Below are 22,697 nucleotides of genomic sequence, written 5' to 3' on the forward strand. Positions count from 1 at the left end.
CGATCATTTCTGTCTGGTATGAGTGTGTTCAGCAGACCGTAGTTTGTGCAGTTCTCTCGGTCAGATCTATAATGATAGGTGGCGTTGTTTCCGAATCGAAAGAGGCAGAAACGATCTATTACAATTCTAATTGACTATGCTCAGAAGCCAGCACCTGTTGGATGACATTTGCTGTGACACGTAGAAAGGCTGGAGGCCACCATTGCATAGCGAAGTCAAATAAACCACAGTCAAGAATTTGATCGAGGTCGGACCTAAAGACGTACGCGCGACCAGTAGTTCTGAGTATAGCAATATGATATTCATAGTACTCTATTGGAATTCAATCTGGTGTTTCATTTTTACAGTACCCTTCTAGGGTTAAACAGATTTGTACTCTACCTTTGGCCTATTCTAAGGATTCTTCGACCGCTTCGAGACGAACCGAGAACATTCACTTTGACAATACTTTCATCACTTCCAAAGCGATCGCGCGGTTACACAGTAGCTAAAATGGTTCTATTCGATTGGATACAAGCGGAAACAGATCTTGGTTCGGTTCACGAATTGTAGCTATTTTTCGAATCGTCACACCGCTTGATAAAATATCTAGAGAAAATTAGTAGCACAAGCATCCCAAAAGTCGGCCAAAACAATAGTAAACCTAGGCAGGTTTAATAAAGCTTCGATGAATTCTGCTATCACAGAAGTTACAAAGGTAGCATTTATTTGATGCAGTTTTAAGCTGTACTCAATGTCTGCTACGAGCTCTAGTGCAAAAAGAATTAATAAACTCTGATCTCTTTCACATATAAAAAAGTCAATTTTTTTTTCATCCAGATTTTAGGCAGAGTAGACATCGACTTTTCTGCATGAGGGCCATTTATGGGTCTGCCCATCTATTCTCAGATGGCTTACGTAAACACAAAAGCAACCTCTTTTCCACACGTTTAACATGGTTCTATGTGTTAGTGGTTCGTTTGGGGACGTTCCAGGCACAGAAGAAGCAGTAAAGGGCTCCATGCGGAACCGTCGTCACCGTATAGTCGAGGACATTGCTCCTCTACATTTCAAGGCCAAGTGATGAAGCCAATTCAGAAAATCCATTAGTTATATACTAAGAGGCAAAGTTAAGCATATTTTCGTTGTACGCACGATTATGGCATGTAACAATAATAGTTGAAGTTTATTGGAAGAAAATATCGGCTCAAACGTCGAACCAATGCGTCGGAGTATGCGGCAGTATGCGATGACGACGAAAAATTTGTTAGCTCATGACAGATGCCGAATATATTAGGTAAAAAATTGCTTCTCTACGTGCCTCAATGATCGCACGTGCAACGACGCATGCCTAAATAAATATAAATATCTGAATACTTTTTGAGTAGGTAGAAAACAATCTATTTCTGCATGTATCTCTTTATTGATAGAACTTTCTGCCTGTTCGTTGATACGTTCGATTCAATCAACTCGTTTAACTGGTCAGATTGGATTGACTTTTTGGCGGCACCCGGAAGCACCACCTAAAGCACCACCCGGAATAGAGTTGCACATAGGATGGATTAAAATTTTTTTACGCGGGGTGTTCGTTTATCTCATCTAATAGAATGTAATGTTAATCTAAACAAACTTTTCGTTTTATTTATCTATTTTAGGTTGTTTTCTATACGTGTAGGAATTTTTTTTATCTACATATCTATGAGACCGCTCTAGGGACAGAAGTGGTGTATATTTGGGTGGAATTTTCGTCGAACATTTTCTTCCACTGATAAAATGCCAATCGAATCTTTACATGGAGGTCTATGTAAGGAGGACTCTTTCCTGATACAAATTGAAAGCTCTGGCCGAGCTGGATCAAGATGCAATGCATGTCCAGATACTCAAGTCGCACGTTTATGAAAAGACACTTCAGTGTGAAAATGGGTAAAAATTCATTAAGCTACTCAGTTCGCCCACGTAACAACGGGGTAACAGCGCATTCTGAGCTATTTTCAAACGTTTTATTAAACGCACTTGTGATAAATGTAAACTGAAATATAGACGATCCCGCCACTCGCTCTCTACTCTCTGTATGCTATGAGCAAAAATAAATAATTGAGGCACAATAAAACAGAGATACCATTTCCTTTGCAATGGCAATATTCTAAACATATCGAAACCCTTTGAATTATTTAAACTTTGGATTATCAATCCTTCGAAAAACCGAAATAAAACATCTGATCATTTATTTTACAGCTATCTTGACGATATTCGAATAACTTCCTTGGCAATGGATACACACGTACATAGATGATATATTACAAAGGTAACAGCTAGGGATAATAAAGATTCAAGCAGACTTTAACGCATATCTACCGATGGCATCAAAGGTAGACTTGTAGTAAGTGTCCTATTGTCATCACGTTTATTATTATATTTATGGTATACATGTACAGATAAATATGAATACAGATAACAACCCAACCCAGAATGTTACCCAATTTAAAAAGGCCTGCCAGCATTAGACAAATATTAGTGGGGCGGCCTTTAGATGGGGAGAGTGCGCAAAGAAAGAAACTACGTCCATATTTGCAACTTCGAATATTGTGAGCATTGCAATGCAACTGCTTCGTGAATCGTTTAGGTCGTCTCATTAATCCATAAAGGAATAGCATTAGTGAGTTCAGAGCCGCGCAATAGAGAAAGACAATTCAAATTTACTTCACGAAGGAGTTTCGTAAACGACAGCCAAAACTATCGATTTTTTCTATTTTGTGATTTTATGCGGTGTCATCGTGTCCGAAACCTTCCACCACTATCTAGACCTACAAGGCGCAACTTCTGCACAATAATCCTATTTTGAGCCTGGACGCTCTAACCGAAATTATTTCGCTAACGGATCTGGCTATGTCGTTCGTTCAATCTGCAGGTCCCGTATGTCCTGTTCCATATCATGAATGCAGCTATAACGCAGAACATCGCCTTGTAACGTCGAATAATCTGGTCACTTGCTGCGTGCTCATCGTTATTACTACTGTGGTTGTGAAGTTCAATATTGATGATAACAATATGAGTTCCTCTTCTCTTCTTCTGTCGTCCTAAGCACAATTCAGTATTAGAGGCCTGATGCAAAGCTCGATCCATTTTGTACAAAGTAGGGCGCCGCCTTCGGGTGGACCACTTGTAATCTTTAGATACCCTGATGGCCGCAGAGGCCAACTCCGTGTCTTCAGTCTCTACATCCTCTTTGTACTTAAAGGCAGTTGGAGAGAAATACGTATCACAAATCCACATTGCAAGAATTGTTTACTAAGTGCAATTTGTTTTTCGAGTATATCTTCAGACCTACACACTCGAATGTGTTCGTTAGACTACGGAAGCACGGCTATAGATAACCTAATCTTATTACTAATCGGATTTATCTATGGTGAAGTATTCCCCGTCTGAAAGCTCTATTTATATTATCTAAACTTTTCAGGTCGCTTTCTTTCTATAACATATCCTACTACTACGTTGTTAGATAATAAATGTGTCTACGCTCCACAACGCTACAAGTCACCACGCGTATCTAACTTTGGCAAGCAAATACGTTACTCACTGGCTACTGCATAAACATAACGTAGGCACAGCGAAATGCCAAGCGGCATTCAAACTCAGAACACTCGCATGCTGAAAGAATCCTACTTATTTTCTAACAAAAGTTCTATTTATATTCCTCGATAACGACGTTTGAATCTGCAATTGTAAGCTCTTCTAGCTAGAACTTGTAAATGTCCCTTAGATATACCGTGGAGCTCGATAATTATAATATGATGCTCAGCGATTCTTGATTACCTCTTTTTACATATGAGCGGTGTCCGGGGCGCACAACTTTATATCATATATATGAGTCACCCTATAAAAAGAATCGAAATACACAGAAGCAAAAGACTAAGTAAGGTTGCCATTCAACCTCGTTCAATCAGATGGTGCCTCCTATTATGACATACACATTTAGCACCTTCAGATAGCTCAAAACAGGTTACCCATATTAGGTCCGCGCATCAAGCTTGAAGAATAAAATATCCCCGAAATGCCTGATTCCAAGACATCTGAAGCGGTTCGCTCAGTCCATACACTAGACTATGTCACCATTAAAACGGTTCCGACGCCGAACAGATCGTAGTGCTAATCTTCGATTTGAAATAAAACGTCTCAAACCCTGTCTGTCTCGCAAGCTTGAATCAATATATGATAAATAAATACTAATATTAATAATAATCTCCTGGTAATTATATTTTAGTCAGCTCATCACCAATGTAACAAGTAGATAGTTGGATTAGCTCACCTTTTATTAAATGGGAACAAACTGAATACAGTATGCTATAAAATGGTTTACGGCAGCGGTGCCGATTTCGAATATATACGATTGAGGGGTGGGGAGAGGCCTCGTGACACCGTCCCTCTACTTGGTTCTACAGTGCATGCGGCTGGCGTACTTCACTTTTTGCTGGCTGTGATCTTTTGTTTGCACTGACAGAGGTAAAGTCAGCCATTAAGACCCCTAGTTTATGAGGCAAATGATGTTCAGCTCTAACTACTGGTCGAATTTTTGAGTTTATATATATATATATGAAGCTACTTTTTCTTTATAATGTAGCTTTGAAAATGCCTGAAAAACATGTTTTACAGGTAATATCTAGTTTTAAAACAATACACCATGTCGTATGATCTTTTTACTATAAAAATATAAGGACTAAATAATATATCATTATATATAGCCTATGATCTGTAATTTTGATAACAAAATGCGATATTTTTATGAACAATGAATGACCTCTATTTTAGTTTTTATCATTTTAAGGATTTCTTTATCTAAACTATAAAAAGCAAGATTTGCAGAGATCGCAAAAACAATGTCTATATGTGTTTTCGACCTTATTAACGAAAAGGTTCGAAAAGCTCATTCGTCTGATATGAACTTCAAGGTAAAAAGGAATACCATTTATCACATTAACAACTTACAGATATTAAATGAACAGTAAATTACTTTAGTTTATAATATTTATTTCGAAAAATACGTCCCACCAGTCAAGCCTGCGCAATTAACTTTTGGTTACTTCAAAAGCAGTAAAAAGGTAATCGTTTATAAGAACCGAAAGGTTATCAAAGTGTACACAGAGCTATTAAACACGCGATACTTGAAGTTGAACCTTTTTGTCCGTAGGACCCCACATTGTTTCACCTTTCGCGTCAACTGTCCGCTGATACTATATGTCGTCAGCAGAAGTTATTTTGCGAAGGTTGGGTATTTTACATTGGCGCCGGGAATAAAACTCCACTTGCCAGTAAGTGCTTCATGACAGTGGATTTAAACGAATGAGAATTGCTTTAAATAGGCATACAATGTACGTTAGTAAGCTCACACTATCGGACAGAGACTGAAGTGTCCCATAAGAAAGTTATGAGACTATAAGGCCCTGAGCACACGCATCTTATCGCCTCCGTAGTAGCAAAGTCGAAAGGCACTCCAGAGCCAAAAGTTATGAGGCATATCAGACATCTGAGAAGCACACATAAAAAAATTCCAAGCCCAAACTATGCGTCTACGTTAAAAAAGAAAAATGTAGTTTTCGAAATGCGAGGTCGTTACTCACACTAACTAACTGAGCAGCTAAGTTACAAATAAAAAAGATATAAATCGAATTAATCTTGTTTGTGAAGGACGTTCGACTAAGATCTCCAATATAACTGGTGTTCCTAGCAAATAACTAATCATCATATGTTTGTGGCTTTATTGAGATTTATGACTCAGTCAAAATTATCTGGACATTTTTCCGTTTTTTACCGTTCGCCAGCTTCTTACAGTTCAACGTAGTCGGTGCTCTTGAGAGTTGCTGCTACCTCGCATTTCCTGGTCTTAGGACTCCGCCTTGGAGCTATTTCCTCAATTGGTCTAATCAGGCCTGTTCAGTGAGAGCTATAGAGCATAAACAATGACAAGCAGCACAGAACTAGCTCTGATCAAGAAAAAAACTAATTTTCGATTGTCTACAGCTTAATGAGAAGCTAGCGTTCTAATTATCTAAATTACTATATCGATTCTAGTAGGCATTTGCCCTTCTATGGGGGTACGGTTGAATTCAAACATACTATACCACTAAATCTAAATAACATCTTGACCTATTACATACGTGTTTATGTGAGAAAAATCTACTGTCTTGATTTAGAATAACCAAACGAGCCATTGTTATTGAGCCATTCTACTTAATTTCTTCGGATATGGTTCACATAAATAAAAATAAAGTGTTTGCAGGATTTCATTTTGGAGAATTGACGAATGTTCATTTCATATCAATAGTCCCAACTCGTCCATATAATATTTATGAGAATTTCTCAGAAAAGGTCCTATGAATATATGAGTAAAAAATAGAGAAGATAATTTGATTGCGTAACTATAAATTAGCGCCCGACGACCTATCGAAGTCTATGGGTTCAGCAGCCTGTAGCCCGTTAACAATACAATACATGGAACGTGGCGAAATGAGGTGGGACATCGCAATGGCAGGAAAATAGTTACATATTATTTTCTATTTAAATCTGTGTTATTATACTCTTTCTCGTTTCATTCGATTTTCGTTCAATCGCTTATCCTTCGTATTCTGTTGTACAGAAATTTATTGACCTTGAGGTGAGGTATACGAAGGGCAAACATCTGTGTGAAAAAAAAAGTGCAAGTTTTACTTACGGTTTTATAGAGAAGACAGTCTGAAAGATCCTCGGTGGTATTAATTTGCGCTATCACTTAAAGAGCGTTGTCAGAAAGCTGAAATAGATACCGCCAGCTTTGATGCACCGACAAGAACACTATTGTGTCTGATCAGTGTGTAGATCAGATGCGTAGATCCAACTTGCATGCATAATTCTTGCGTGATTTCATAATCGCGTGGAACCTTCTATTTTTTTTTCTAGTTATTTTTTTTACTATTTTTCATAGGATAGCTTCAAAATCGTCGATTACTTCCAGGACGAATTTCCGACATGGGCTAGAAACTTAATTTTTCAGGTTAATCAGTCCACATGCTTGGCCTAACAAAATGTTTCGCCATCCCTTCAGGTCTAATAGAGGGTCCTCTTTTGGGTCACAGGCTCGTTTATTGCTACCAGTAATCAATGAAAGCTCCCTTAGCACATATTTGTTCTTCTTCGCTTCGCCTATTTTGGTCCGATCTTTAACACATTGTGTTGCAGCAAGACATTTGTATACATAATAATTGTTTGAGAGGCAAGAGTCGATTTTAAGGCCATCTTGCAAATGACCATTTTAGAATGCCATCACGCTTATATATCTGCAGTTAAACTCTAATTTCAACCGGTCAGTCAACCGGGTCTGCACTACACCGAATTTGCCCCGCAAAGTTTAAGTCAGATATTTCCGGATCCTAAGTAAGTTTCCATGGCTGTTCTCAAGGCCATCTTGCTGACAACGTACACCTGTACCTATCTAAGCGTGGATTTATGTAGGCACTGGCTGAGTATTTGTGTGCGCATTTCGCCTGAATAGTTTAACGGCTTTGTAATACGATTGTCTTTCCCGCAAGTCTCCCGCCAACACTCATTTCACAGGTACATTTCGGTAGATTGGTACGATGTTCCCTTTGTCAACCTGGGATGGTTTCAACCGCTTGGTGATTGATTACACTGCTATTTCTATCCTTTATTTTTAATTATAAATGATTTCTTTTTTCATATTAACTTGATACTTGTGCCACTAGGTTACGGTTTTTTTTTTTTTCTAAATAAGTACGTGCTTTTGTGAAAAGGCAGCACGAATGGCAACGCTCTGGTCTGGGATTTGATCCCGGAACCTCTTAGCAGGAAAGCAAGCACCACGCACATACTTACACTAATGGTCCTTCCTTCCACACGCGATTACTTATCATTATACATCCGCGCGTAATTTTTGAAAAACTATTTCGCGCAACGATGATTTGTTTAAAGGACTTGGTCATCAAATGTTGCTTAATATTGACGTAGCATCTATGTAAGGGAACCATTATGCCTCCTGTACTGCTATACAGCATTGCTCTGCACATGTTTTAGGAGAATTGGCCTAATTTAGTAGTTCTCGTATCATTATGTCTAATCGAGGTCGGTATTTTCTTGAAGCTCTGCTGGGGTATGATCGTTGTGCTTTTCGTTGCTACTACATAAACTGTGTACATAGTAAGCGAAAAATACTGCAGGTACCAGTGCATTAGATGCAGGAAAGATAGATAAAAAAAAAATTTAGTTTTACACACACACACATCGTAAGGAATCTTGTGATGTAACGGTCTTCGCCACCCTCCAAACGGGCTGAAGTCTTTAAGTGCAAGCTATTGGCAGTTTTGAGACTTCAGTCCACCGGAAGTGCAATCAACAGCAATCGCTATTCATTTATATATATATAGATATAATTGAATTCATCGGTCATCTTTCCAAAACACGATACGTGCATCGTCTGCAGCCCCTAAATAAATCAATACGCTTATTTTTGTCATAGCGTTTTTGCTTTACGTGCCAAGACTTGCGTAATGATAACGATCTTCCAATACTGAGAAATTATCTAGTACAAAACACGGAAATCATATACGGCAACCCGACTAGGAAGGCACTGACGAGCTAATAGGATACAATATGATCAAACTATGTCAAAAGTCAGAACAGTCTAACCGGTGTTAAAATGAATTACTTGAACTTTATTTCCAAACTCTTCTGATCCGTCTGAGATTTTATACACATATTGAAATTCTTTACGAGCACGAAAAGGGAATACTTGCTGGCATATTCGTGGGATTGCTATTGTCAGATCCTTCGATCGACGTTGAAGTCATCTCTATTGGAGTACATTTACTAATTTAGATTTAATAATCACAGCGCTGTTGTACGTTCAAGTTAAGTAACGAAGTGAGGCGATGATTTAGCGCTTAAATATAATTCCTAATTATATCAGAAACTGCTTTGTACATAGCCTCCTTGTTATGCGTATGTATCTATCGTTGGTACATGATATACGGACATATGGTATGAAGCATATAAGCACACTTTGTCTGCTATGTATATGTATATATAGGTACCTTTGAGTCGTCCTTTGAGAGGTACCTTTGAGTGAGCGTACTACCTAAGCGCAGCAGGTTTTACACTATAATAACATCAATGTGATAATGCCAAAAATGAGAAATTTATTACAGCCTTGCAGGGTTGTAGGTGTGCCGACTTTTTCGTGGATACAGTCGGTCTGTAAGTCCAGAGATGCGCTGTTTGTTCCTTGTGTATCGCTATTCCATAATAGAACGACCAGCTGGGTCGAGGTAGAAATAAAGGCGTTTTAAAGAACGGTACCTCTGATTGGCCCCGCAACTAAATTTTTGACAACACACACTGGGATAGTCCCATCATTGTAATCGATAGCAAGCACATTTCCCATAGCTACCTCAATCAGGGTACATAGAACATTCGGCATTGAGCCATTGATTGCTGCCACCGGAACCAACGACTCGTTGTGATGGAAACCGTTCAACTTGAAGGAGGTAAACAATAGACTTGAATTTGTGTGATACAGGCGCACAGTATTACCTTACCTTGAACGAAAGTTACAAGTGGCCTTATTCAAATTATACGATTCTATCCCTTTCGAAATGGGTCGCCTTACATTCGCACGCCACTTCTTTCTCCAGAGAGGCCAAAATACCTAATTTTAACTAAAACGTGCTCGTCCTATATCTGTACGTGTCATATATACTTTGGGGAGTTTGAATCGCATAGCGATCTTTAGCGTCTTGCGTTATATATTCGTGTTCAAATGCACGCGCCTCTCTCGACAAGCTGCGTGTATAGGCAACAAAATTACCGTCAAATAGCGAACCTCTATAGACCTTTCGTACAACTAAAAGTCGAGCTTTGTACGCCTACTCATTGTCTGTGCTGTATGATATGTTACAACGTATAATAACAATGGTTATTCACGTATTAAGCACATGTTTGAGGTAGTTTATGTAGCAAATGGCCAAGCGAAGGATTTCGATTTTTGAGAGTTTCTTATCGGGTGGTAACGTTGGTAGCAGAGCTCGAAGTCTGGCGAAGGCAAGATTAAACGCTTCGACACGAATTCGCTCACGGGTCGCATGGGCAAGACGATACTTCTGAGTTGCTCTGCGTCGTCGGCGTTTGTCATCGCGCGCTGACGAAGTTCGTCGCGTTGAATTCGTGATTCGAGTCGTAGAACTGACCGCGCACTGAAGAGCACCTACTGAGTCTATGGAGACCGTAACCATGCTGGACGCAGTACCGTTTTCCACGTACATGTTGCGCAGGCAGAATGTCAGCTGCTTTTATTATTATCGAGACGAGCCTAACTGAGACAAATAGGAACGAAACAAATGTTAGGAAAAGACTAAACTACAACCTAACATTATTTCCTACAATACATATATCTCTGATTCGATATGGACACCAGTATAATTTTCTGAATGTTTTCGATCGCTTGGTATAGGAGAAATCCGACTACAGGTCTGCCAGCGTTCACTTGTCTACTAAATGCACATTCAAAAGCGACGTTCCTCGCGTTGTTCTTTGTTCTAATTCACTTTTGCCTTATGTTATTATGGTGCTTCTTTAAATTATATTGTTTTATCAGAATCTCAGACGCCATGCCACTTGATCACTTGTACGCCTTGGATTCGCGCTGCGTTAAACCAACGCCGGAGTCTGTGGCCTCGAGCAGAAGGGAAATGATTGCACAAGCATATCACGGCTTGCTTGCTTCGTTCCGGGCTCGTTGCCGCTCAGTGTTATTCTTTCTATGAGCTCGTCCTGGTTAAGATGAATGATCCTGAGCCACCTGTTTAGCAGGACGAAGCGCCTACATGAAGGCTTCTCTTAAAACAACCGAAAGCGTAAGACCACAGCTGGGTTGCTTGAAGTGAAGTCATTTATACGGAGAGCGTACCTCTGTTGAGGGTGCATTTCTTCCTCTTTTGAACGGTACGCAAGATCAATTGCAGTCTAAACATTGTCAGTGACTAGAGGAGTTAGATCGTTTAAGCCATTTTCAAAATCCCACCAGCCACTCACTGTCGTTCTCTGGTCCCGCCTTGATATGCTTCTGCCGTGTTCGGAGAGCCTGCCTAACCCCAATGCAGACTAATGAAGAAGACGCCAGCGCTCCTGTTTCTATATGGCCGGCCCATATGCACAGTGTGAGGCTCAGGATGTAATGCCTTCTCGGGATGACACCATAATCCAGGACTAGCTTGGATGCAAAGCATCTTCAAATGGGTCTTGTCTCCTGAGGTACCTCGGATCGGACTTCGGCCACGACGGGGATGGCCACCACCAGTTGTGTCATCAATGAGCCATATTTCTGACCAAAGGGCTCGCAGGGCTTAGACACCTGGCCGAGTTCATGGCGTAAGCTATCGCTGGCCTTAAGTGATTCAACATCTCTGTGTCGTGCAGACTTCGATCGAAACAGCCTTAGATAGAGACTTAATTCGGGTCGCGGGCCCTACAGCTATTGAATAGCCTGGGCGAAAGCCACTGTTTTGTTCGAAGTTTGATACTAATCTCAAGGAAGCTTTGGATAGGAAAACGATCCCAAGGCAACTGCGATTGCTAGATATCCGATTTGATCCTTTACAATGATTTTTAGGTGGTAATACTCGCAGAATACTTGCTATTGCAATATTGTACTGAATTATATTGAGTTATTTCGAAACATTTAGAAAAAAAAAACTAACTTTACCGTAGAATCGAAAATAAACGCGCGAACGTTTACGCTTGTGCCAATTACCTAAACCAGTGACGCGGATGTCGGTCAAATTCTAGAAAATAACAAATAGTTACTAGCTAATAGTTCCGCGGCTCCGTACTTACGTTCACCTGAGCAGCACCCGATACGTGAAGTACGCAGTATCCCGCTAGAATTGTATGCCTTCAATAAGCTTATTTACATTCATTTATTTATGGGAAAAAAAGATACGTGTTCTATTTAAAGCACACCATTTCGCGGTTAATAGAAGAAAGAAAAACAAATATAAAATAGTTATAATCATATTACTCACAAGTTTACGAACATCACATTGTTTTTCGGCATTAAAAACTGGCCAATGCAAACAATCACCAAGTTGATATAATCATCGTATCGAACAATAGAACTTCTGGTAAGACGACGTTGCTGTCGCTATTCGATCATTCTCACAACTCGATAAGAAACGTTCACCCTATTGTTGGCCTGAATCGGCAGGCAATAACAAGCCTCATCAGTTCTTGAAACAGCCTTGTTGCAGGCTCAGGCCTCTCGATGCGCACTCGTCCAAAGACAGGCATCGTTTTCCGCCTCACGGCAATGTTGGTCCTTGTGTGGATATGCACCTACTCAGACACTGGGTTAGGGCAAAGCCATTCCCAGGATCAATACAACGTCAGGACACTGTACAGGTCATATTAGGGGTTCGGTGGAGATTCGATTAACTAAATCTCGTTCATTTGCTTACCTTCTATCTCGTCGCATGGTGGTCTAGCAAGGGGTGAGCTATCAATGCAAGTCGACGTGCGGCAACTTGTAAAGCCTGTCTTGCAGAAAATGCCTGCGGCGTAGTTTAAGCAAAAGGCTCTCAATTGGTTGATGTCGGCGGCCCGTTCGGATACGATCTGCGTGTGATTTGCGCGATCTCCTGGGAGTCGAACTACTCTAACAGTCATGTATAGCATACATACAGGCTCACAATCCTGGCTATGCTCGTTCACAAGTATGAAAAAGGCTTCCGAGTAGAAAGTTAGTGCTATTCCTTTCGAGTCGGTCAAGTGACCCATGAAATTAGTTATTCTGTCCCACAATCAAACACGGCCATTCAGTGAAACCATCAAATGAATTCTATCCTAATTGCGAGACATTTCCGATACCTTGCATTTTATGTATAGAACGAATAATATTTCGGACTTGCGTCACCCTTTACCGTTTGCCTTTGAACAATGTACATTGTTAAGCAAAAACCAGCTCATCATTGGCTACTCTATACAACGCAAGTACAGCACCAAGGTAGGCTTTGTTTCGAAAAAAAAACGACGATATTTTGAAGTGTGCAAAGCACACTGATACTGTTTCATTCTATTCCTGATCTATGCAGGCAGTTTTATTTTTTCAGTCATAGAAAGTGTCTCCACCTTATACTTGTTTCATTGGCATTCAACTGTACGTTAGGCTCCAGTATGTTTACTCGTTGTGCAACCTCCCATTTAGCCAACGAACTTTAAGCATACGCCTAAACCTGCTAAATGTCCTCCCCTTTGCCTCGGGAAACACTTCGGATTGATAATCACAAAGGAGAAACTTTAATTATAAACGTTTTTCTGCCTATAGACTTTCGTTGCTTTGACCTCTGCAGCGTTTTAACCTTTTAAGACATTTCACTTCAAGGGCGTTTAATTCAGTTGATCAAAAGCTAGATTACCGGCCGCTGCGTCAGCTTTTTGTACTTTCATTCAGGTTTCCTGCGAAATAAGGCTTTCCTCAAACTGGCCTTGGGGGTTTCAGGCGTCATCATCACCCGCTATTTTTCGAATCCTAACTTAGCACCGCATCAAGTTTGAGTTGAGTTAAGTGTGAAACCTGCCGCCCACTTACACATGCTACAAATTCGAATAGTGTGTTTCACCCGACGATTCTCGTAGCGCGACCCACGAATCGACCACAGCTGAGCTAAGTTTCTTGCAGGCTTTTACCTATTCATCCGTTGCCATTGCCACTATCGGATGATTGACAACGCTTTAATGGAGAATTGGATTCAGTCCGACTAGACCGCTGCCCATATGTGTGGCGTAACACTCAGAAAACACCTATTTCCTTGGCACTTTCCCTTTGGCACTGGCAACCGCGATCGATTCTTTGACAATTATTCAAATCATTTGTTGCCACACCACCAAAATCAATAGAAACCTCTCCCTCCCCTGAGCAGCAGGGCTCGGTGGCGAACACCCACTTGGGTTTCTTTTCGAGAGGCATGTTATTTCAAGGGCCATCATATCTTTTCTTACTGATGAGGCAGATGAAGGTTGCGTTTCTTTTATCATTGCGGAAGCTGGTCCTGAATGATTAGCGCTGCTAATCTAGTTAGGGTTAAATGTATTCACCCTCAAAGACTACCTGTCAATTCCGCCTCGACGATGGGTAGTGAACACATTCTAGACAGAACACCTATAGAATGCTTCGAGCATCGTTAATTTGCCGGCTTGCAAATAGCTAAACTCGATGTAAATAAACCCAAACCCCTGAAAAATTGTGGTAAGTATTATTCCAGTTTTTAGTTCACGTGAAGCTTTCTCGACAGCATAGAGGAATGCAGAGACCGGGCGAGAGCCTGGCTGCATGCCCGAAAGTAAGTTCAAGTAATGTTAGTTCAGTTTCACATGATTAGGCTAAAGAGCATTTTAACTTATGTAGAAGTAGCTTCGTGCCGATTTAAGTGTTACGCATCACCATTGACACTTATCTGTGGTATAAATCCAAATACGTACAATATTACGTATAAGTTAAACCTACCTTTACCTGACATCCAAATTCGCAGGTGCAGTATTTTTCGCTGGTCGTGTGTTGTGTACCCTCATCCTTTTCTAATCTAAAAGCCGATAACAATCCAGTGAGCGATCTAATTGAAATTACCTAACCAACCTCTGTAACTTATTATATGTTCATTAATTATTATTATTATTATTATTATTTGTATAAATACAAGCTATATAGCTACTAAGCTATCCTAGTCATTTGTCGTTGATCGCAAACGGGGTTGGTAGGGGTTTGGCGCAAGTTGAGGCTACATCGACCGGCGATGCTAGCCAAGTTGTACTCTCCATCTCGCGCTCAGTCTCTTAGCATTGTACACTTCTGAAGATCCGATTAAGCACGCAACGAAGAAGATGAATTTTCAGGCGCTTTCCTTCCATTCAAACGCGCACGTGCTGGCCCAGGATCGTTTGCCGACATTCTAGGCGCTTCTTGATCTGGTGCAAGTGTAACACCAGTGTAGAGGTTCACTTGTAAGCGACTGCGTATGTAATCGCTTACAAGTAGATCAGCGACTAGACGCTTTTCGAGAGGCTACTGCTATCTCTTGGAGCAAGCGGGTTTTTGCCTATCTAGCTGGTTTGAGTGTCTGAACGGATCGGGCGCTGGGTGTTTCACCTGATGGAGTCCTAGCAGCAGGCCAAAGCTATCGACGACGTCTGCTTTTAGGCAACACAGGCCCTGGAACATTGGCATGGACTCTTCAGTTTGAATCCAACAGAAGCTGGGTTCTCGAAGACCTATGTTGGGGACTCAATACTGCCCGTACACGAATAGTCGATTGCAAGGTTAAGGTAATCGGAAGCAGTTCGTAACACATATTCGCTTTCAACTTGTTTTGCTGCCAAAGGAGGCGTGCAAAGCAAAAACCAAACGAGGTGTGAATAAATAGCTACGGTTGTTAATGGGGCTGAGTAAGCTGAAGCTCGCTCGCAAGATTCGAATTACAAACCCTAATCGCCGTCCGATAAGTACCACCAGTAAATGCTGCGAGTAATTGACAAATGGTAATCATTTGTTAACAGTTTACTAGTTCTTCTATATAAAAAGCGTACATTGAGCACTGAATTTATTTATACTACTCACTGTTTGCGTTTGTTTTGAAGCTAGTCAGGAGTGAAATCTATGCTACTTTGTAAAAGGGAAGCACATACAAGCAGGCTCTATTTTAACGTTCAGAACTCCATCTGTGTGATAGGTGCGTAAATCTGAATACACAAAAAAAAAAAAAGCATATTATGATTGTCTATCCTTAAACGCCGATGAGACTTTTCACAGTTCTATACTGAGCCTTGCAGGCTCAACAGTTCCTCATCCGGCAGCAAAACTTGTTGCAAGAAGAGAAGTATTTTTTCATTGCACGTTACGTTTTCTCGAAGGTGATAGACTAGCCAGTCATTTTCTTCAGGCTGTCATATAACGTGTTATTATACGTCGTTTTCATCTCTCCGTTGCTCTCACAATATGTCTTGCCCGCCAGCTAAAAACGATGAAGACTGGGCACAACATCGAATTAAACGCTATTCACTAGCCGCTATGCAGACAAATTATTATTTATTATTCGCGTTCCTGTTCCCTGCGTAGGGAACCGGAGCTGAATACAAGCATCTTGTAATTAAGAGAAGACAGTGAACTGGCGATCAGTATTGGTCGGGGACTTTCGCAAACGAAGTGGTCTGTTCAATGGCTAAAAACGAAAAAGATCGTCCAATTGTGTATGTTTACCTTGGTGCCTTATTTTTAGTTTTTTTTTTTATCCTCAAATCTGAAAATTGAACCATTCGGCTTTGAACGAGTCTCTAATATACGTTCTCACTGAGGCCGATGCCTAACTCTTCTGCACGTCGCACTGCTGGCGTCGTGTGGCGAGTCCATCGCTTGCTCACGTACGGATCGGCCCGCGTATTCCCCGCAAGCTGTAACGGACCAAATTGTCCGAGCCTGCATGGAGAATTTCTCGTGAAAAATTTATTTTTCCGACTATAGCTGAAGAACCCGTTCATAAGTGATGAACACATTCGTTGTGATGCTAATACGACAATGGACGAAACTACAAGCAAGGATCACCTTTGGATGCCATTGAGTGAGATCCATTATTGCCGTTTAGCAACCTCAAGAACTCCCCCTAACGTGAATATAAGACACCCAAAAATTAGAAACCGATAGACTGTTGCGTTCCGTCTAAGACAGTCGACTAATAAACACAATCATTATCTACTTCGTTAACAGGCGTCAAGATCCCATTTATTGACAACTACGGATTTCAGCAGCCTCAAAGGGTCGAACAAAAATACATGGCCTCGTCCGGGATCGTAATAACTTAAATGAGTGAACATCCCTGAACTAGCACGGTCACAGAATCCGTTACACTCGCCTACAACGCTCTGCTAATAGATTCTGAAGGAATCGCTCGCTTGATTGTGTCATGAAAATTAGTTACCAATAGAACGACAGGAGGGGAAGTGTTTTAAGTATCTATTTTGCTGTCGCTTAGTTGTACCTCAGTCTGTACTTCAGCTCAACGGGGCCGGACAATACTGTGTGCAGGCAAACAGTTTAAAATATTTCTTGGTACCGCTTGACGTTGGCTTTATTTTCTTCCTTCATTTTTATCTTAATTTATAAAACTAACGTAACGCTAGGTGGCTTCGTGTAGTTTTTCGAATCAATAAGGAACACTGTCAGCCGTGATTGATACCGATTTCTCGTATGCCAAGGAAAAAAAAAATAGGATAGTACTGAAAAATGTAATCATTTTACAGTTTAAAATTGTAGAAAATTAAACACACATTTATTTATTCAAAATCAAAACGGCATACAACTGGCCAATACCAATTGTGGACTGAGGGCGGCAGGGATAGGAGAAGTTTGAGTAACAGATTCAATGGAAACGTCGTATTGAGCTTTGACAAATTTTGCAGTGGTTTTTCACTTACTTCACACTTCAATAATTACTTTCTTGACGATAAACCCGGGATGAAACATCAGCTTCAAACGTTGAGATATCACCAAGACGATCGAGCCCTTCAACTGGAACCGATAGGAGTACATCTATAATCTGTTAATGAAAGCTGTTCGTTACACATGTTATATGACTTCACTGTTGAAGGAAGTGCTATGCGTGTCTCAACGTAGCCTGTCAGCGACGTTTTTTGGACTGTCCATTGTGGAAAAATTGCTTGACGGAATTCTGACGCTCGTTATTATGGAGGCAGCCTACAGCCTGGCTACCGGTAGCGAGCTCAATTACGTCTTTAATGACCCTTGATTCTGCAGTGGACTTCCGGCCGATCAAATAGCGCAGATTGAAAGTTGTCTGACGAGAAATAAGATGAGAAAAAAGAGGGAAGTCATCGAACAGAACGAATGTAAGGCACGTTTTGCATAGGTCCTAGCTAACCTTGACGGGTGGTCGATCAAAGCTGTTTGTAACTGTTATTATTGTACATACGAATTATACTGTAGTATCAATTTCAGTTTTCGAATATGGATCTCTAGCTGCTGAAAATGACCGTTTTTTGAGGCAAGTGGGTAAATGCGGCTGCCAGAGTTACTTAGTGATGTTTTAGATAAGTGAGAAATTAAAGCGCATAACGAAGATAATTTGTCCCTAAATTGTTTTCCCATATACCGTGTATTTCGCTTGCATCGGACTAAGCCGTAGTAGTAAAAAGCGTTCCACTTACTAGCGTCGACCTCCCCTTCCTTGGAACTGAGCTAGCCATTTGTCCAGGTGAAATTACTATATTTAGCTTACTGTATATTACTGACACAAATTTGCCTATGTGGAAAGCTTAACGCTAGTTCCTTCAACTCGGATTGTCCTGACTGCTAAATATTTACTTCGACAATCCGCCCTCTGAGTCCAGCCCGAATAAACTCTGAAATAACCTGGACTGAGTCACTGGTTCGTACGGATATAAATCATCAAGTAAACGAGTGAATAAATAATTAGAGCAACTATGATATGTCAGCAATCGACAAACCTATGTAATCAAGCGTCATAACCTAGGGTCATAATGGATATACAATAGAGGGCGCTAAAATGCATGTAACTACTGTAACACTGACAAGAATATCTATATATACACAACAACTAGCAGCAGTCTCAAGGGACGTAATAGGTAATGGTGGTTGAGTTGCTAACATAGTACACAAAAGCCAGTGATGCGCTGATTTGCCCGTTGCTTTTAGCGAAATAAACGTGGGTCAAGTGCCGCGAAAATTTAAACGACTCATTCATTTCTGAAAAAAAGGTCTCATATATATATATGTATGTAGCTTCGAAGCTAACTAATTGTAAATCTTTCTTCAAAGATCTATGTGTAATTCGAATTTGCTTTCTAGCTGTTTGACACGGTAGCGTACGATATCGTCCGGCGTTTTCTAATTACAGCAACATCTTCTAAATGTTGTTCTCCACATACCGCGCTATTCTTCTTGTTTAACATACACACGCAATAGTTATGGACGTGGAGTTTGTGACTTTTAAAGTAACGCAGGAAACTTCGAAATTTTAGTGAATAAAAGTTGAGGTCTCCTCATATTACGTCTCTCTATCTTCTGTTCTCTATTTTTACCTCTTTTTAACAAAATTATATATCGTAAGAGAAAATAAGATGAGAACATATTTCACTTTTAGGCAGCGAAGTGGTCTTTGAATCCCTATAGTAATACGCCTAAGCGTATCGGACCAGAACTAACTACTGATCAGTAGGAGTAGCAGAGCCGTGTCGGTAGAAACCGTAATGCCGACGCATCAAGCTAAAAACGTAGTTTGTAAAAAATATTATTATTTATTTGAAAATGGAAGCATTTCAATAGTATGTAAGCGCAACTGAATAGGGTAGCAACTGCCTGCGGCCTAAGCCTTCGCTTCCCGCTCAAGTAAAATGGCCGATTCTACTACGATGAAGTGAAGTGAAACAAAGCTCAGTGAGGTGCAAGTACAGAGCTATAATCGTCGAGGCCGGTAACAGCTGCTGCGCGGGTGCTGTTCACCGATGCGATATGACCAGCGAGCTCATATTGCACAACGCGGAAGGCCCAATTGAGAATACGTTTACATAAAATAATTAGCTACCTTTCGCAACGTTGTTATGATCTTATTCATGTAGAAATGTTCGTTTCCGTCGTGTCCTTTTGAAGCTAGGTTCGAAGTTAGGCCTAGATGTGCTGTAACGACCCAGCCATCTTAGACAGTAAGGACTGAACTTGAAACCCAAAACAAATATTAACATATCATATTTAATTGCATATCAGTTGGCGTTTCGTATATAATGTAAGCTTCAGTATAATTGAATACCAATCCTAGACCTATCATGAAATTTTCATGTACACAGCAAACCAGGTTTGTATCAATTCGAATTTAAACATTGAGAACTTTCGCCGGAACGTATTGATGTGGTACCTCCCTCAATTACGACGCCAGCAATAGCCATAACGATAAAGAGAATTGTAAACTTCTCTCCGTCATCGCGGGGCAATAAAGACCTAACTCATGATATAGAGCAACCGCGAAAAAATAGCTTGATAATTATATCTTTAGTGCCTAATGGTCTAACAGCTTCTGATTTATCCACCAGGTGTCAGCTTGAAATATCGGTCTTGCAACACGAAAATTCAACAGATGCGAAACAAATACAATGTACTTAACTGGGTACCGAATTGTCGACGAACCATTTATTTATTTGTAATTCTAATTTCTATCTTCATAGTTTGAAAACTGTGTTCGGTCAAAGTAATCGAAAGCCATGGCGCCCGTACCTTCCCACTTGCAACTGGGCTGAATCTGGCAGTCCATCTCGCTTTTCAAGATCAACAGCCAGTGTTAATTTCGATTACTCCAATCCGACTTACTTACGCAGTGAAGCCGCGACGCCGTACAGTCGACCCATGTCAGTGGGTTCGTAACGGAGTGGTCATTGAAAACGGAAAAACGCGCCGATGCGAAATCAATGCTAGCTAGAGAAAACGGGCAACTACCCCTCGTCTGTGTATAGGGTGCGGCAAAAATTCCGCCCCTTGATGCGGCCACCATCTATCTATGCGGGTTTCCGCTTGAGCTCACCTGTCACTTCTGCACAACACATAGGCAGGAATAGGCTTTTGTGCTCGTCACAGTACGCGCTACCCCTTCCAGAACCTGATCAACACCGAATTTCAGATTGCTTGCGCTTAAACTGTGGTGATTCCTATAAAGCACGGGGAGAATATACAAATTAACAAAAACAGAATAGGTGTGATGGGGAATCTATATATATATATATATATACAATGGATTACGGCAAATCTGACAGACTTCAGATTTTTGATCTGTTATTGTGTTTTATCCAAAAAAATAGTAAAGGAATTTCTCTCCCGTGGATATTTTTACACTTTTTACGTATCTAATGCTTAGTTATAGCCTGCCGATGTAGTCGATATCTACCTATCATATTATTGCTATCTATCTGTCAAGTGAATTATTATTGTCAATTCATTCACAATGGGTCCGTTTTAAATTCACTTACATTAGTCCACAGCAACACAATATAGTTACGTACGGTAATCGCGTATCGGGTCAATCTGTTTTCAACGATATCATCGAAGACTTCTACGCAACCTCGTCTTTAATTAGTACATAGTGGAAATCTCGTTTTTATATACTCCGTTAGTTTTAACAATCAACGCACGCTATAAGGGGGATCATCATTTGGGGGATGCATTACCCTTCAATGATATCAGCCAATCTCAGGAAATCCATTGATTCGGAATCTTGGATCGTGCCTGTGTTACCTGACATTTAGTCGCCTTGGAAAATGTTTCTCTGCGCAGTCATCTCTAACTCGGTTAATTTATATACAGTTAATTGTTTTGTAAGTTACATACAATAGACTATGCAGTGTGCGCAAGCCGCTGAATGGAACTCGACAAGAACTCCTGCCTCAATATTGTTGTCTATGCTTATTACCACTAGCAAGGATTTCTTGATTTGTGATACGTAAAATAACTCTGGGATCTATTTGGAGCCCACAAGCAATTTTCGTCAGTGGATGCATCGGGTTAAAGGCCCCTAACGCTCCATATTGTCTTAGCCTTTTTGGTCAGACCTAAGAGTAGAGCACTGGCCGACCTCAACCTCTTGGCGTCACAAGGTATCAGTGCTCTTGTATTGCAGTTGTCGTTAAAGTGCCAAAAAGTCGAGCAGTGACAGCCTCGATAACTTTTAAGGTAGTCAGAAACAGTTCGTTTGGCGCTTACGTGGTCGACTTTTGAGCTAACCATGGCAAAACCATCAACAGTATTCTGGCTGTGCACTAAACTCGTGCTAATCTTTCTAGTTATCGATAGCAGCTTTCTCTGTTTATCCATAGGGCAAGCTTTCATAGATAGATGAAAATAAGCACACATTGTTTCTAGCGGAGCGCTGACTTTGGAACAGAAAATGTCATACGTCCGTGCCTCTGTCTGGGGGCAATTTGGAATTCTAACTCTTGCACCAATAATTTCATATAGGGCCTATGTGAAGCCCAGATCCCAATGTGTGGACCTTCAGCGCAGGACTGCTCATCTTTTCCTTATCCGAGACCTGCAAAACCCATGAAAGCAATGCTCATTTACTAAAAAACTATATCGCACAGTCCGATACGGTCCAGCCTGCGGGAAAATGTTCATTGCTTAGTAATAAATGTGTATCGGGCATGGAACAACTAAGTCACATCATTCTTAGCAGGTGGCCCTGTGTATGTAGTTGCAGCCAATATTACAGCCGTTAGAAAAGTACATTCGCACTTTCGAAAAGTACAAAAGGCTAACCTCATGGATTTGACAAGTTTTTATAACAAAATCGACTGCATTTATAGAAACCGCATTCCATCATCTTATGTTTTTATGTTTATATATATATATATATATATGTGTTGAACAGGGAAGAGATGAGAACTCACAGCGTAAATTTTGACTCTATATAAATGGGTCTTCATCTTGGTTAATAGAATATTTTCATCATTGATATATATATAGCTTTCGTGCCATAATTACCACATTTCATATCATAGAACTATTCATTTTAAGCATCATGATGGTTCGCTTCATCATCGTCACGTATTCTGTAAAACACTGTAATTTAAGTATATATATTTACTAACCATCAAGCGATAGGAAGACCATGCCGATT

At 40.5% G+C, this 22,697-nt stretch overlaps 1 protein-coding gene across 2 annotated transcripts in view; it reads right to left on the reverse strand.

Annotated features, from left to right (window-relative positions):
* Positions 1–10,162: 10,162 nt before the first annotated feature.
* The window catches only part of LOC111248683 (C-Maf-inducing protein-like), a 96,839-nt gene continuing 84,304 nt past the window's right edge, over positions 10,163–22,697 (reverse strand). Inside the window, exon 11 of one of the 2 annotated variants that reach the window (XM_086988891.1) lies at positions 10,163–10,330. In XM_086988891.1, coding sequence (XP_086845017.1) covers positions 10,301–10,330 — 30 coding nt within the window. In that variant the 3' untranslated portion in view covers positions 10,163–10,300. Of the gene's footprint in view, positions 10,335–22,697 lie in introns of both variants that reach the window. The other variant, XM_086988893.1, reaches the window with a different exon arrangement.

Source organism: Varroa destructor, unplaced genomic scaffold, assembly GCF_002443255.2.
Source record: "Varroa destructor unplaced genomic scaffold, Vdes_3.0 BEIS01000004.1, whole genome shotgun sequence".
Lineage (NCBI taxonomy): Eukaryota > Metazoa > Arthropoda > Arachnida > Mesostigmata > Varroidae > Varroa > Varroa destructor.